General features: G+C 42.1%; 1 protein-coding gene across 1 annotated transcript in view; it reads left to right on the top strand.

Annotated features, from left to right (window-relative positions):
• rnf19b (ring finger protein 19B) overlaps nucleotides 1–17,514 on the top strand; it is a 42,295-nt gene that overhangs the window by 13,040 nt on the left and 11,741 nt on the right. Inside the window, exon 2 of the mRNA XM_004572698.5 lies at nucleotides 6,890–8,162. Within this exon, the coding sequence (XP_004572755.1) occupies nucleotides 7,498–8,162 (665 nt within the window). The 5' untranslated portion in view covers nucleotides 6,890–7,497. The remainder of the gene's footprint in view (nucleotides 1–6,889; nucleotides 8,163–17,514) is intronic.

Below are 17,514 nucleotides of genomic sequence, written 5' to 3'. Positions count from 1 at the left end.
TGGCTCATAATGTCAACGAAATTGGATGGTAGCAGTGCAAAACAAACCAATTAAACCAGTGACAATGATGAAGAACACAAATGAGTGCTTTAAAGAAAGAAAATCAACAATTCAAACAGAAACTGGCTGTTTTTTTTAGTAGGACTCCACCTATTGAAAGAAGTGCACCACCTGACTCTGAGGCCAGGTGGGGAATGCTGGGAATGATGTTCGCTGTTAGCTCTGGGTGAGGCTGCAGATACTCTGTGCGCGGACTCATTTCTGTTAATGCCATGGCCGTTTTTCAGATCAGTTCCTCATTCATTTTTTTGTTTGCGGAGATGTTTTTTCCACACTGACTCATCATCTGTTTGTGTCGTCATTCAAAGGAGCTGCGTATTGATTTTCACGTAATGGTTAAATTAATGTGTATTAGTAAGTAGCCTTTTTGCTCAATTATAGCAAAATAACAGGCACGATTATAATCATTATTTTCTAATTCTGTAATTGTTTAACACAATTAGAAGAAAAGGAGCACTGTTTTGTTAAGTGTAACTGTAAATAACCAAATACATGGTGCCTCAAAGCACTGCAAACACACACAAATACACTTTCTGTTCCTTTAAACGCTATTGAACTTTCACACACACTCAGTCACTCTGATGGATGCATTGGGGGCAGATTGGGGTTTACTAACTTTCCCAAAGACTTATCGACAAGACCAATCATAACGCCAACCTGCCGACTGGAAAACACCCGACTCTACCGTCTGTGCCAAAAAAATGAAGTAATAACGCATTATTGGGAAGTGATTTAGGAGAACAACAAGTGATCGCTTTATCTCAATTATCCTGTTTTAATAATCTGTGGAAGCCAAAATTGTGTGAAATTTAAATGAGAATAAATGCACATTCCTCAATCCCTAATATGTAACTGTGTCGCCTAATAGAATATTATAAATAGAAAATGTTATAATTATAGATTTTATAGTATAAGTTGTGCCTGCCTGCTGGGGGGGAGGGCACGAAAACCATGCAGGCTCGTAAGCAGAGACTTTGCATAAAAAATGCAACAAGTGCACACGCACCCCAGGCAGCAATCTTTAAGAGTATAACAGGAACGAGCGCTGCGTTGCGGTGTCTCCAGCCATCCGTGTCCACGTCTGCATTAGAGGATAATCTAGGCGTTACTTTACAAACAAACAAGTTTGTGACACATTGTTCTTTCTTCGTACCTCTCAACAGAATCGTTTTCGTTTTCTCGCTGTTTGAATGTTGCATTTTATTGCGGTTATCGTGTTGTTTGAAGGCAGGGCGCTCCCCTAAAGTCTGTTTATAGAGGCAGGAGGTGTGTTTGAAATCTTTATAACTTACAAGCAAATTTTGAAGTGGTTTGTTTAGGTAGGAATTTTCTGATTGCCCATTTTAAAAATCTTGGAGACCAGTCTTCAGTTATTGATAATTCCGCAAAGAAGCAAATAGATAAAGAGATTTGACACAAGATGAAGAAATCTTTGTTGTTTCCTCCTTTGAGAGGTGAAACAATCTGTCATGCGCCGTGGTGCGCGGGCACGAAAGGATCCAGGCGCAGACTCCAAGCTAACAAAAAGACACTTTATTAAAACAACGAAAGGCGACCCGGGGAAAGTAGAGAGCAAAACAGAAACTAAAAATCCGGGGAAACAAAGACACGAGGAAGCCAGGATCGGGACGGCGGGGGGCTGCAATAGAAAGGGGAGATGATTACTAGGGAGCCAGGAAGCGGGGAGAACATATCAGGACTGAGTTAGAGTAGGGGCTTACGATAGAACGGAACCGTGGGAGCTCGGGAGGGAAGTGTGGCAGTCCGTGGGGGCAGGAAGTCCGTGAAATGGCGAGTGGGCCAGGTGAGCGCCGCGAGATCCAGTTGAGCCGGAGGACAGGCAGGTAGCAGACGCCGAGTAGAAATCTGGACAGAAGTAGGCAGGTTAAACAAAGTTCCAAGCAGAAGAGAATGCACACTTTTCGTGGAAGTCTGGTTACCACTGTGGGGATGACTACGGACTGGCGTGGAGCATCCGTCAGCGCCGGATTAAGTGGCTCTCCGTGTAATCACCGGGATGGAGAGCAGGTGTGCTAGTGATGGCCCAGCCCGGGGGTGTGGCTACCCGAGCATCACGCATTCCACAGACCATGACACAATCTTTATCAGTTCTGGAGAATCTCCTAAAAAAAGAAAAGAAAAGAAAGGAAAACCAGATAGTGGGTGTCTGTGCGTTCTCATCAAAAACATCTGATAATGATGACAGCATCACTGAGCAGGCGCATGATAAAACTTTAACCAGTTTGATTCCAGTTCCAGCAGCCCTGATCACTGGGCCAAATGGGAACCCTGCATTGGAGGATGAAAACACACATTTAGAGGAAAAAAAACAGCGTGTGAAGCTCAGGCTGCCGCAGAGGAGAGGGCTCTTACACGCAGAGCTGCTGGGGGTGTATATTTAGAAACTGCTGGCTTTTTATACACATCTCCACAAAGACCCAGTTTGACCCAGAGAAGATGGCGAGTGATGAACCGCCATGCTCGCTTTCAGCAGATATTTATTTTTGTTAGCACACTGCGTGTAGGTATGTGTTAAAAATGCACATAAAAGTTTAATGATGTACTTTGATAGTAGATATCCTCCTTTGGTTTTGGTTTCTGACTACAGCTCAGAAGTATTTTCCTCCTCTTCCTGCAGCTTGCAGTTTGTTAGAATTTGGTTTTTGAGGTAATTCTTCTGGCCGAACGTGTGTGCTTCTTGTTGCATTGTTTCTTCCTTTGATAAAACAACAGTGCGTGACATTTAGGCTTTTATAGTGACTGCTCTCAGAGTGATTGGTGCTGACAGGCGAGGCCAGTTCAGATCATATCAGATTAAACCAAAAATTGGTTTCCGCACCTGTTTCGTCATCTGGACATGGAGGTTTACTTTGTCTACAATAAAGCTGGCCAGACTTTATTTTTCATTTCTTGGAAAAATGTCTGAGGAGTGTTTTTCTTCAGTGTTTGAGAGAATCACAGTGAATCATCAGATTGGCTGTGGAACTGAAAGTTACTGTGAAGGTTATGGTTTCGTTGATAATGAATGCACTTGCTGCAGAGAAGGCTTAAAATAGCTCCAATGTCCAAACATACTGAAGGAAATCAAATGAATCCCTCATATGCACTTTGAAACCGACCTTTTCTTTCCTTTTCCATTACCATGTAAGTTTTTTTTTCTTTATAGTTCATGCTTTGAACTATAAAGCTCTGCAGACATTTACCGGTTTGATAACTTCATAGCTAGTTTCTCATTTTATTGTTTTATTCCTTGTTTGTTATTCAAAAAACTCCCACCATGACAGTTTACATTTGACTTTCTCAGTTATTTACCGTTAAAGCCTCCACAGTCCACTGGTTAATGCACACCTGTATTTTTTACATATTTTAGTACTGGATTTGAACAAGGACACTCATTGACCTTAACCTATCTTATAGTACCGTTTTATTTCCCTAAATATAAAACCAGTATAACAGCTGCAGTAACAGATTATGAGGAAGTCATCTAAATAAATAAAACAGTGTTTTAGCACCACTGTATCCACTCTGTGACTGAATGAATGTGCACTGCAAATTTGTAGAAACATTGAATATTTAAAAGGTTTTCAACTCTTGTAACACTTAAGCATTTACACCATAATTATCAGTTATTTCATCACTTTCATTACATGTATGTGGACATTTTTGTAAAAGCCTGGCATACATGTGACCTCCAACTCTCTGTTAACAGTTTACTCTTGGAGTCAGATTTTTTTACCTTTACTTAACTTGGAAACAGAGATTCAGGATCTCTTTTCCTAAAGTGTCCTGAGCCAGAATAAGAGAGCTAGGAAGCTGATTGGTTGATGCTCCGAGCTGTTGGTCAGACTGTTTGACTATATAAGTTTCTTTACAAGAAAAAATATGTAAGAGGTTTGCAAAACTGCTGAGGTTCACCTTCAGTCTGTGTCGGTCATGCGTGCCAGTATCAGAAAGTCCACGCCACGTCTAATAATAATCATTAACATTTGATCTGTTTTGACTATAAAATGTAACCACTAAACTTTAGAATTGTTTATATCTTTAACAAAACATATTTAAATGATTTTGTTTTTTTTTTAAATAGCCTTTTGCATTTAAAATGCAGATACAATACAGGCCCGTATAATCAGTTGTGTTTTGCTTATGACCTGGAAACTCTGGGATCAGACCTTTCAGCTTAGCCCGGAGGAGCAGCTCCACAGACACGTCCCTCAGCCAGTCTGCTGAGCTGTGATTGATCAGCTTATCTGCTGCTCACGTGACTCCTGCGTCACACTCTTCCCACAGAGAACCACAGGTTTCAATATCCTGAACGGTGTGATGTTTACTGGGTCAACATATAGTGCATGTAAGCGTGTGTGCATGGGTCTATGTGTGTGTTAAAAGCTTATAAACTGGTGTTCATAATCACATTTGTTAACGCTAAGGCAATCAGAGATGCCGGTCAGCCATTTGCTGATAACAGAGAGAAAACCAATAAATGTCTGCACTGCTGAGGAGGAAGTGTGACCGTGCTTCCTGAGTCTTTTTAATTCACTTTATTGTCTGTTCCATTATCTCTAATGCCACATGACATTTCCAACCATGCCCAGCTCCATGGAGCTCATGGAGAGCTTCCAGGAGCTTTTAGTAGTTACAGAGAAACGCGTAGAAACACACAAATAAATCTGCAACGTGATAACACATCCAAGCTCACACAGCCTGCAATTGTAGTGAGAACATAATTACAATGGGTGTATTCAGATGGTGGTGTATGCTCACTTGTGTGTGTGTGCGCCTTGAACATAATTATCACGTTTAAGGTTGCGGCAGTTATTCAGACATATAGGTGATTAGATTGTGAGCTAGTGTATGTTCATTTACGGGTTTGAGTGTGACATTGTGTACATGTTGTGTTTCTTTAATAGGCTTGTGGGGAGTTTTATGAGTTTGCATATCTGTGTTTTCCATAGACTGTACGCAAAAGATGGAAATACCCATCATGACAGCTCACGTTTTTTTTGGAAACCTCAGTATTAACATTTTGCTCAGTGCCAGAAGAGCTGGAAGTGATAATATTTAAGACAGTGAAGTGCTAAGTTACCACCTAATGCTAGCGAGGTTGTTTAGCAAGCTGATTTTATAAACTATATGAGTGCAAATCAGAGGGTTTTTTTTCACCTATGTGCAAAAAAAGAAATAAAAAATCTAAGTCAGAGAACTACATAACAAAACAGCACATCATACATGATGAGAAATGCGATGGTCGTTGCAGATAGATAAATACAGCCCTTTAAAATGTACCGGTTTTCTTTTTCCTGTTGGGAATTCAGGCTCAGCAGACATCGTCAGAAGCTGTTTTGCTAGTTACTAGATTGTTATCGATGTCAACGGACTTTAGTATTGCAAAAAAACGTATTGTCTGTTGATCCAAGGACACTAGACCTGTTACTTGCAATATGTTTTCTTTTTTCTACATGAACAAAATGCTAATAAAAAGATCTATTTTAAAAAAGTTCCAGAGAAATCAGAGAGTTTTTGTCACTCGTTCTGTTTATAGACAGAAAAGTATTTAAATCCAATTTTTCCAAGCTCAGTGTAAACGAGAGGTATAGCTACCATTACAAACTCCTGCGACCTGAATCAATCCAGAAGAGGAGGGATTCTCTGTCTGTCGGTCAAGGCAGCCGTGCCACTAATTTTAAGCCTGAACACATTTTAATTGGCTGTGTTTAAAAGAAATTCACCGTTATTATGAAGGAAGAATCTAGTCTTAGAGCCCAAAAAGGCCGTAAACATGTTTGTTTCCGCATCGATCACGGGAGTCACGGGGAATTAATTCGTTTTTAGATGCCTCAAGTGGCCACTAGAGGAACTTCACGTGTAATCACTTCCATTCTGCTTTCATTTCTCAACCCTCCAGTTTGCCAATCTTTGTGTTGGATTTTATTGGGTGTAAAACTGTTTACCTGTGTGTTGGTATATACTGCAGTTACATTACTACTCTGCGTGTTTGTGTGCATGCGTTATTATCATTTTTCATTTATAGTGTGTGTGTGTGTGTTGTTGTTTTACAAGACTGAACATGTGAGTCCATGCTTTTTCATATCTGATGTTTAAGTATGAGTGTGTGTGTGTTTGTATATGTCTTTAGACAATAGGAAAAATTTACTTGTTTATGTGTGCCTGTGTGTAGTCTGAATGCATACGTGTTTCAACGTGTATTTGTACCTGCATTACAGCTAAAAAACATCTTTTGAGTGTGTGTGCGTGTGTGTGCCCACGCGCAATCACATGTGTCTCGATGTGAATCCATTTAGCAGTTCATGCTCAGCTGCGTGTGTGTTTCTGTGTGTGCGTACATAAGTGCCAGAGCCACAGAGTGGGTCGCTGTTTGCCTCGCTCATAGTGAGCATTGCCATGGCAACGGCACTAGCAGCGCAGTGTGAAGTGGAGGAAGAGCTTGCGATGCTCAGCGTGATGGAGAGCGATAGAGAGACTGGTTTCACAAGGACACACCATTGGCCGGGCTGGATGATGATGTCATGGATTTAATTGGTGGCTTAACTCATCCAGATGTGTCCTGTTTAACCTCTCAATTATGGTTACTTAACACATACAGAAAAACATTTGATTTCATTAATGTGCGTGTGTGTGTTTGTGGGTTTAAATGTAATTAGCACAGATAGATACTCGGTTCAGATTATCTAAGGAGTTAATGATCAGATCGAAACCCAGGAAGAGCAAAGCAGAGTCACAGAGACGGGGGGGGGGGGGGGGGGGGAAGAGAGGTGTGTGTCATACTGAGCATGCTCTTTGTACTAACTTCCTGCTCTCTTCTTCCTGACAGAAAAAGAGCGTTCAGAGAAGCCGGTGCTCAACAAGAAGCAGAGGAGGGTGAACGGAGGAGACGCTCTGAATACAGCTCAAGAGAATCGGATGAAAACGGAGGAATTATTTCAACATTTGGACTGAGTCAGGCTCCCTGGATTCTTCTCTTATCTTTTTTTTTGCCCTGTCTGTTTTTGTTGGAGAGCAATTGATTGAAACTGACATTAATCTTTTGAGAGTCACACTAAAGTCGGACCTTAACATCTGCCTAAAAGATGAAAGGCTGGAGGCTTTTTTCTCTTCGCGAGTGCTTTGACTGCCAAGTTTGAAAAGTACTGTGGGAATCTAAGTGGATTTTTTTTTTCACTTTTCATATTCTGTTGTGGTTATCTGTTATCTCAGTCTCTGTTTTGCTGATAAGGTTTTGTTTCCAATCAAACAAAAAAGAGGAGGGAGACTGTTTCTCAAGTTTCTCAGCCTCAAACCGGAGTAGCATTTGCATTCCAGTTTGGCTTCACAAGTGGACAAATCCACCCTTGTGTGTCTGATAGAGTGTGTGTTTGAGTAGTTCAGAGTCCCTCGGTACAAGGGGACAATAACCGACCCTGTCTGTCTCTTCGAGGAAAAATGGGATCAGAAAAGGACTCAGAGTCACCTCACTCCTCAGTTAGTGGCGTTCCCAACCCTAAGTGCCGTGCGCCAGGCAAGCGCCCGGGCCGCATCTCCTTCCACAGCCTCTTCCACGGTAAACGGAGCTCTCGGGGAACCAGGGCCCCCAAAGGAGGAGCGGCCACCCCTTTATCTCATCATCACCACACGCAACAACAGCTGCATCCTTCCGCCTTGAGTTCTGCAGCTGCTGCAGCTGCTGCTAACCCCACCACAACCACCACGGCCACAACCGCCACGACCCCCCAGGATGCAGCCTCCGGCACCCCCTCAAAGCCACTCTCCTCCAGCCAGCCGTCTCTGGGTGGAGGCGCTTCCTCCGGGGAGACCAATCTCCTGGAGTGTCCCCTGTGCCTGGTGCGTCAGCCTGCTGACCAGCTCCCCGAGCTGCTGGGCTGCAGCCACCGATCCTGCCTCTGCTGCCTGCGCCAGTACCTCCGCATTGAAATCACAGAGAGCCGAGTCCAGCTCAGCTGCCCCGAGTGTGCCGAGAGGCTGGCCCCGCGGCAGGTGGCCGACATCTTGGATGATGCGGCCCTGATGGAGAAGTATGAGGAATTCCTACTGAGGAGGTGCCTCGCTTCTGATCCGGATTGCCGATGGTGCCCGGCGCCCGACTGCGGGTAAGAGCCTGCAAATTGTGTTTTCAGCCCCGTCTCACTGATAAAATCTGCATTTTTGCTCTGATGCTGCTGCTTGGTTCCACTTCTGGGTGCTTTTGTTTGACTGTTCATGTGATATTATCACCAGTTTCCTGCCTCTTTCACTTCATGAGCTCTATGTTCTTGTCGTAGACGGAAAAAATATCAGAAAATTGGTGACATAGTTAAGTGGCCTATTTTCTCTCTTGAATAAGCAAAAACCCAAAATATTTGTACAGTCATAAAGAAGCAGGGATCTTTAAACTGGGAATCAAAAACCAACAAATTAACAACCACAGTTTTCACTTATTAGTAAGTGGTTACCATTAATGCTCTGTCCCTCAACTAATCGCTCAGTCATGGTATTTTTTCAGCTATATGTCATTGTGGGTCACTGTGCCATCCTTTATAGTAAAATGCACCACGTTCTCCTGCCAGGCAGTCAAATACTACTGTCCTACAGATATGCATGACTTGTTTTTTGCTGTCACTGTCTGCAGCCCACATATAACGGTCCCTTTTGACAGAATAAAGTCCACATTGTAAAACCGGAGGAGTGGCAATAACATAACACCCAACTTTGTCAACCCGGAGACCACAATTTGCATCTAGTTTGGGACTTTTTTCCACTTTGCACACAAGTATCGTTTGTACTCGCTGTACTGTTATGTTTAGGCACTAAAATCTACTTGGTTAGGATGAGAAGAAGCTGAGTTTTGCGTTCAAATGGATTTCTTAATGACATAATAGTGTTTTTAATGTTAGGAAATGGGAGTATGAGATGTAAAGCACTACTGTGATAACCCGGAGTGTGGCAGCACAGATGGCAAAGGATACCATGCGTATATCTCTGATACCAGTGGAAAGAAAAATGGGTTGGAAAACCAACATTTATAGCACTGAATGAATGAATGACTCTTCTAATGGTTAGACTGAGCAGTTACAGTAAGGTGAAATTCCGGCTTCAGTTTCAGCTTTGTTTCCGTCTTCCTGTTTATGTAATATTATCAAGTTATCTGATTGGGGGATTAAGGCGATTATACAAATCAAGCTTTAGAGCCCTGGTCCGTTTGTGGTAAAGTCTGTGCGGCCTTTGGGGGAATTCACATTGCGTAATTTATAAAAAACAAACAAAGTCAGAGTGAGAAAGAGAAACTAGACTACGAGGCTGTGAGTGAGACTCAAAGTGAAAATGTAGTGAAGCCAGAGGCACTTCAGTTTACTGGTGAAGGTGCTTGAGTAATGCCAGAAGTCATTTTATATCTGAAAGAGAATAAATTGAAGATCAGTTTCTCCAAAGCTGGAAGCATAACGAAACTTAGGGAGTTTCAAGTTAACGTCTGGTTTTGAATGAAGAAGTCATCAGATAAGCATACATAAATATTAGTACGTTAGCATCTCCAACGAAAGGATTTCCGCTATAATTACCGGCCAACAGCTGACGTGCGAGATTGCCCAGTCGGTTACTGTTAAACGTTATTTGCTCACTCTTTCTTCTGCAATTTCAGATAAAGGGTGTTACTTCAGATTTCACGTCAGTTTTCTGTCTGGGTTAAACTAAACAGGAACTGCTTTGAGCCGACCAGTTTGAGGGAGAAGGAAAGACGCAGAGCGAGGGCTCAAATTTCAAAGTAGAGGAGAAGCTGTAAGTGGGTCAGAGGCCTGAGAGGTGGCCCTGTGGTCAGAGGAGGGGAGCGTCAGATGGGTTTAGAGGTAGCGTCGTTGCTCTGGTTAGGTTTCTGGAACAAATGAGAGGCGTTTGTTTCATCATAGAAAGCAGGAGTGATTCATTGTGTTTGTGTTTGTGTGCGTGAGTGCGTGTCTGTGTATGTGGGAAGACAGAACGCAGATTTTCAGTGATATTCTTCTGCTTTGGTTTTGTATAGTAACACAGGTATTGTTACAGAGGGAAGCCAAAGCTATATAAATCTCTGATTATATGGGCCTTTATGTGCATTTGTTTCTCTTTGGTTTTTGTTTATTAGTTACTGATTTTTGTCCCAATAAATGAAGATTTGGCACAATCTAAAAACAAAATGCAGTATTTTCACTCTTGTATTCATTTCAGTAGCTTTAGAAAGTCTGTGGGCTGTGAAAGTACAGCCGTGCATGGGAGTCATGAGTCATTTATATAAAACGAGTTTATTCTTTTGAAGGCAGAAATATTACATTTGTAACGATGAGGCATCTCGTGCTACGATTAATACTTTTTTAATGTCCTTTTTTAGTTTGCAAATGCACATAATCTGTGTGTTTACATGCATAAAGTTCAAGTATAGCATTGTTTCAAAGAGGTAAAATAATCAAGGATTAATGGCATATGTAAACTTCTTTTTCCAATTTTTTAAAAGTAGATTTTAAGCAGTTGCATGCACTTTCATCCAGACTTTGCAGCTTTTAGAGCAGTATGTGGTGGATTATATTATCAAGCACTTGTAGACTATTATAAATATATATATATTGTGCGTTCATCATGAAATCAGTCAGTTCACTGGCTGTTTCTTACATTTATATGTAATGTAATTGTATGTATTACAAAGCTGGGATAACATTTATCTTTAAAATCAATCTTTGTGGCGTTTAAAAGGATAATGAACTCATTTTCACCCTTTCTCTTCTCATTACGCTCTGTTTGCTTTACTTTTACAGTCAGGAATGACCTCATGACCATTACACACTGATGTTATTTACTTTAGTAAATCTATAGCTCATCTGTGCTGGTGCAGGAAGCAGATCCATGATTGCTGGCAGCCACACATTGTGCCTTTCAGCTCAGCATGATTTTACTTTTGCCCAGACAGGAAATTATTAGAATATGAGATAAAAACCTGTGAGGACCATAAATGCAGAATAACACATTTTAACTCAAACTTGGGGAACTTTATAAAAGCTAAGAAAGCAGAAAACGTGTATGAATCACCCTCTGGTTATAATAAATATTCAAGGAAAGTTTTATCAGCCAAATGAAACACCGCTGCTTTGTGGGGAATTAATTGCTTTATAATTATATCGTGTCACAGCTCTGCTGTCACATCTTCACCACTTCAGGTTTTCAAAGCACCTTGTTTGCTCAACTCTGAGCCTGAATCCATGAGTGGGATGGTTTTACTCTCTATGGGGATGTAAATGAACCTCAACGGGCATTTTTTGATCGATATTGCAAATGTCTTTTTAAGCAGAGCTCTTTAATGAGTCTCCTGGCTCCCTCTGGGTCTGTTTGAAACATGCCTCTCCTGTTAGCTTAACCTGTTCAAACTGTGTCTCTGAAAGTAAAGGAGAGGCTGATGTCTCCTGTAGAAGACCTGCATAGACCTGTTAGTATCTCTGGATGCAGACAGCTGTGACAGAACACTTTGGCCTGCCCTGGTGGAAAAAAGAACAGCAGGAGCTAACGGAGGTTGGGACAGACGTAATTTAGTCCAGTTTGCTGGTAAAAATAAACCAAAACCAAAGTGTGTGTGTGTGTGTGTGTATTACCAGTATCACTAAAGGAGAGGTCGACTGCTGCTGACCTACATATTTACAGGGACAGTCCGCTGTCTGACGGCAGCAGTGACTCAGCCTCTTCTTTACATCAGACGAGATCAAATTGTTATTCACCACAAACAAGCAGGGCTGGAGAGAGGGGAGAAAGCAGCGCACACCCACACACACACACACATGCAAACACACACCTGAGAGATAAAGGCAGTTTCAGACTGTTGCTCACTGGAGACGAGGCGTCAACCGAAAACGGTCAAAAAAAAAAGTGTGAAGTTCTTGAACGTAGCTGTTAATCGAGTGTTTATAACTGAGAATGGGCACCGTGTGTGTGTGAGAGAGTTTATGTCTTCAGGGAAAGTTATGTAAATGTGACCTGGTTTTTCTATCTTATCTTTTTCTCTATTGGACATTTGATCGGAGTTAACGGTCTAAGTGACAAGTGAACAAATAATCAGTGTGGATTGTGTAAATTATGCACCGTTACCCTCGTCAAAAGGGACAGTTGTTTGCAGCTAACACTTTCACAACCTCCCTCACCCCCCTGCAGGTGAGTAAAATGCTGGTAAATGTCACCATTGTGGTTAGAAGACCAACAAAGGAAAAAAAAAAAGAGCTTTCACTTTCGCTCTTCTCTTGGGCTAGAGGGGATTTTTCCCTTTTGTCTTTCTGAACTATTAAGGTAGTAAAACTAACTGCACTGATCAATACTTGCAAATGAAAGTGCATCAGATGACAGCGTGTAACAGGAAGGAGTATCAGTAGAGAAATTATAAGCCTACCCTGAATTTCTCCTCTCCTCTGAAGTGTTTCGGCAGCTTTAATGGAGCACTGATTTAACATCTTTTAATATCTTCTGTCTCGCAGCTCTCATCAGTGACGCTTTTGGCTGCGGGAGGCAGATGTTTGAGACAAACTTTTCTCGTTAGCGCGGGGAAACAGTGGTATATTTAGCAGCGAAGGAGCCAGATGTTTACCTCAGGAGGAATGGCATATAAATAGATGACTGTTTATAAGATGTGCGAGTGTCGCGTGTGCAGCTTGCTCTGCTGCCCTAATGTGGGCAGACCAGTCTTTACTGCTTTCAGTCTGTTTGTGTGATGAGCTTCGCGATGAAGCCGGGAGTTACAGAGAAAAACACCAGATGATTACTGTGTTTTTAAGCCTATCGCACAATCTTGAAAGACGCTGTTGTCCTGAGGTGATGGAAAAGCTAAAAACCTCAAAATATCATAACACAGATAAGCATCAGGTATCAGGGGAACTTTAATAATCCTCACAGGGAAATTGTTTTGTCACAGTTTTAACATTTTAGCTTGAATTCTAGGTATGCTTTTAGTCATCATTAGTGACTTAAAGGCTTATTTGGGAAATGTAGGAGTTTTGTGTGGGTGCCATCCACAGACCGTGTGAAAAGTGGTTGCAACGAGGAAGTGACTTAAACCTGCACAATAAGAACAAGAAAGCATGCTGTGCTGAAGTCTCTTGAAAAATAACCCTACTTCTCACTCGATCTGTGACCTGTGTAAACACTTTCCTGATAGGTTTATGGTCTGAAGCCCTTATAAGCATGGTGCGATGTTAATTTAAAAAATGATGGTCCCATTTACAAAGCCGGGTACGCTTTCCTTTCTTAGGCGGATCCATCCTCCAGTGTCAGGTCCGGTTAATAAACTCCAAGATGGGGGTGACTATAATGCTGATGTTGAAGCTTTAAAATCAGTGGGTGATGTCATGGTGGCTACACCCGTCTGTTACACACAGTCTGTGGTTTTGAGTGAATCTTTTTTATTTTTAAATAACCGTCATATCACAGTGGGATACCTCTGACCCGCTCTTCTTATCTGGCCAATGAGGTCCCGACCCGTCTGATTGTCAGACCTCAGCATCCAGTGAGAACAAAGACTGTCCCTGGCTGTCAGTTGCCATGGTGACTATCGATGCGGCATAAAAGGAGCGTTGCCAAGGGTAACAGGAGTTGGGACTTAATTAAACCGATCAATACATAGTCGCCGGACTGAATTTCTGTGCCTTCGTCTCGGACTGAGATGTAACGAACACTCGTGTTTTTCGTGTATCTGTGTGAGTCAGACTGATGAGCCATGACTTCATGCTGGTGTCGGTTTATCCCGGTTCCTGCTGTGCATGTGTCTGCGTGTGTGGTTAAGGGTTTCACTCCCAGGTGGTTCCCATTGAAGCCGAACACTGATAGGAGTGTCTGAGCACGTTTCCTTTCAGCATGTTAGCACTCCTATGACTCCCCCGCTTCTCCTCCCTCTCTTCCTCTGTTTCCGTCATGTGTTATTACAGATTTACATCTCAGCTCGTGATCTTACATGCCCCCTTTAACCTATCTCACGTCTCCTTTTTGTTTTACTTATTTTTGTCCCATTCTGTCTGTGGTTTCCCCCCAACCCCACCCAACCATTTTCCACCCTGGAAACATGAGTCCTGATTCGCTGACTGCGCTGCATCAGAATACACCAATAAAAAGACGGCGCTGGCGTGGCATCTGTCCCATAAATGAAATTGCACTTTGTGCCACAGCCTGTCCAGAGTTAGCCAGAAAAAGAGCAGTTTTGTAGGCTTGTTTGAGTCAAGGACAGGTTTAGACTTGTGCTGTATTTAGCAGTTAAAGCACGAGATGTTTACCCGAGGACAAATTACTTGTAAAAAGAAACGCTTTATAGGCCGTGCACACACGCTCGCTGTGTTCAAAAGCTTTGGTGATGCTCTGCCTTCTACTGTAGCGCCATCATAAGGTTAATATTTCTCATTTTATGAAAAATCACAAGCCTCAAGTTACTAAAAAAAATCCGCACAACGCCTTTCTTTTGTAATCTAGTGCCAAAATGTAGTTTATCATCCAGAGTTCATGTAACCTCTGTACATGTGCCTTTCATGTACTGATAGGCAACAAAGTAACTTGCCACTGCAATTTTAGCCTGTTGCAATGGGTCTGTGGTGTGCAGGTTAATACACTTCCCTTACACGTGAAAGTTCCCTGGGAGGAGAGTATACTCCTGGTGCCGGATACAAGCCTGGATAAATAGGAGCGTGCTGTCTGGAAGTGCCAAATGTAAACATGCGTCCATCTGCTGTGGTGACCCCTGCAAATAAGCGAGCAACCTTACTTCCTTCACTAATGTGAGCAAGTCTAAAGCTAGTTCAAGCAGTCAACTCAAGCGGCATAGCTTTGAACACACTCACTCTCCTCACATCAAATATCAAAACACACCTCTGGGCCGGCACAGCGGTTAGCACTGTTGCATTACAGGAAGACAATTCCTAGCTCAAACCTCCAGGCCTTTCCTTGTGGAGTTTGCACATTCTTGCTGAGCCTACGTGGGTTTCCTCCTGGTACTTCCTCCCACAGTCCGAACACTTGCATGTTGATTTCAAACAGTCTGTGGGTGTGAGCTAGATGACGTATTTCAAGAGCTGTGCGAGTGTACGGTTAAAGCCTTTTGAATGGCCAGTGAGACTAGAAAATCGCTGCAATGCAATTCAAGTACATAACATTACATCACACCCCTCCAATTTGGCGATCCTTCCCCCTGCCTGCATTGCTGCCTGCTGTTTAAACTCCACCACCGCCCCACCATCCACCTGTTGGTTCTACAGGAATCGTTTCCCAGTTTCATCACGTTGCCTGAAAAAAAAAAAATTTCCAAACTGGAATATTTTGTCCTTGTAAATACTTGCTAGCAGTAGCACTTAGGTGAAAGCAGGTCTTTGTTTCTGGACTGTTTGTCTTCCTGGAAACACGTCTCTGTGTATGACCACTGAAAATACACAGGAAAATTATAGAAGTGGTAGGAAGGTTCCCAGTGGAGGACAAATGGGGGTTTTTCATGCAGCAACTAGACTGAGTTATAAAAAATGTAAACAAATCGAGCTTGTTTATTACTCATGTGATTCTCTGCTGTTCTGCTGCTGTTTAGGAGACCTCGAACCAGAGTCCTGATGCTACTGAAAGAAATGCAAAATCAGCATGTCTGTGTTTTTATTTGCATCATTTAGATCCAAAGTTTATGCACTTGTTTAAACATTAAGCCAGTTAAGGGACCAGCATGAAATCAATGTGGGTAGTTTTTAAGATATTGCACTATTGTTATAGATGAACTCTGAATAATCTTTGTGGATAAATGTTTTGGAGATGGAAGCGTTGCCGACGTCTCAACAGATGCAGGCTGAAGTGTCTCTGCGGTTCTGCAGAAATGCCACTTCTTGTCTGATCTTGTCCGGGGAAGCGAGCTGTTGTCGGCTCAGATATCTGCTAATTTATTCAGTCCTGAGAGCAGGCCTGTCACACCGCTTGCAGAGGTGGTAACGAGGGACACGCTGAAGTTGGCGTGTTGGAGGCATGCCAAAACAATTACAAGTTTGTCGCATTATCGCTTCTTCCACGTTCTTCCTCTTCTTGATAGAGGGACGTAAAAGCACAGCTACCATGCGGAAAAGTGGCAGAACCTTTGTTTTTCTCAGGGAGGGAATTATTTTAAAATCCCTGCTTGCTTTTGTTTGCACTCCCCCAACATGTTTCTCTTCTCTGTTTGACAGTCTTTTATGACAGCCATCCTTTGTGATTTCTCCTGTGACTGACGCTCGCTCCTATCTCAGTATCTCACTCTTCTTTCATTTCCGTCCTCATCATCTCCAACGTGCCGTGCTTTGGCTATATTTAACATTATTTCCTTAAACGTGTGCTGCTTAACCGTCATTACATAAAAAAGGGAAAGGTTAAGTTAGAATAAAGTGTTGAAGTGGTCTTGAATAACAATTCTCCAGGTTTTCTGAAAGTTTATCAAAGTATTTCTTTGTACATTGGCTACTTTTTCACTCATTTTCAGTCCAATCCTTGTACTTGACTGTTTTTAGAGGAATGTTTTATGATTCTTAAGCTTCCTTAAAACTAATCGATGAATCATTCAAATACAAAAAAGGCCCAAAACTCAACAAAAAGAAAAATATGTTATAATTTCCTTAGTTGAATCTATATAAAATGCCAAAAAAAACAGTCTGACAGGCATAAAATAGTATTTTTGGACCAATGAGGTGCTGTTGGCTGAAAAGTAGGCATATCTCAGCAGGGTGTGCAGTGTGTCCTTAAGAAATTTGAGGAAACTAGACAAGTGGTGTAAAAAAGAAGAAGTAGCAGGTCTAAAAAACGACACAGCATCTGAGTGATATATCTCACTATTCAGTTAATATGATGTTCGGGGAGGTTAGCTGTTAGGAAGCCATTCTTAAGGAAAGGGAAGGAACAGAGAGAAAAGGCTGAGGTGTGCCAAACTGCACAAGAGCTGGGCTGAAAAATTTGCCTCATATACTGTATTTCCATTCATGTATTCACATTTTGATTCATCTCTGTACCATCTTTCCCATTTTTCTTAGCAAGATATAAAGAAATGAAGAGTGGTTTAAGTTTTCTGCACTGTGCTGTAGAAGTTAGGAGGTTTATTTCTACCTCAAGTTCCGATCTTGATTAGCGCAAAGCAACGGCTGGTTTCCCAATCTGACCGCCTTACTGCGAAACACATTTGTGTCATTACTCCAATACAGCTGTATATTCCCAGTTAGCACTCTGCTGCTCTCTGTCTCTATTCTCACTATCGTACTTTGTGAAATCCGTATCGATTGACCTCATCCCATCTTTTTTCCCTTCTCTCTCAGTGATGTTAGTAAGTGATTGCTCTATTGATCAAATCTTCTCTCTCCTCTCAGTCTACAGAGGGCTTTTAGGCTACGTAATGTGTCCATTAGTCGCCGCTGCGAAATTGCAGCTTGATTTTTCTGCCAACTTCAATTTAAATATTTCAGAATAAAGGCAAAAGTTAAGCTCTTTTTGTTA

The sequence above is a fragment of the Maylandia zebra genome, linkage group LG22 (assembly GCF_041146795.1).
Source record: "Maylandia zebra isolate NMK-2024a linkage group LG22, Mzebra_GT3a, whole genome shotgun sequence".
Classification (NCBI taxonomy): Eukaryota; Metazoa; Chordata; class Actinopteri; order Cichliformes; family Cichlidae; genus Maylandia; species Maylandia zebra.
This window is presented reverse-complemented; position numbering and strand designations above follow the sequence as displayed.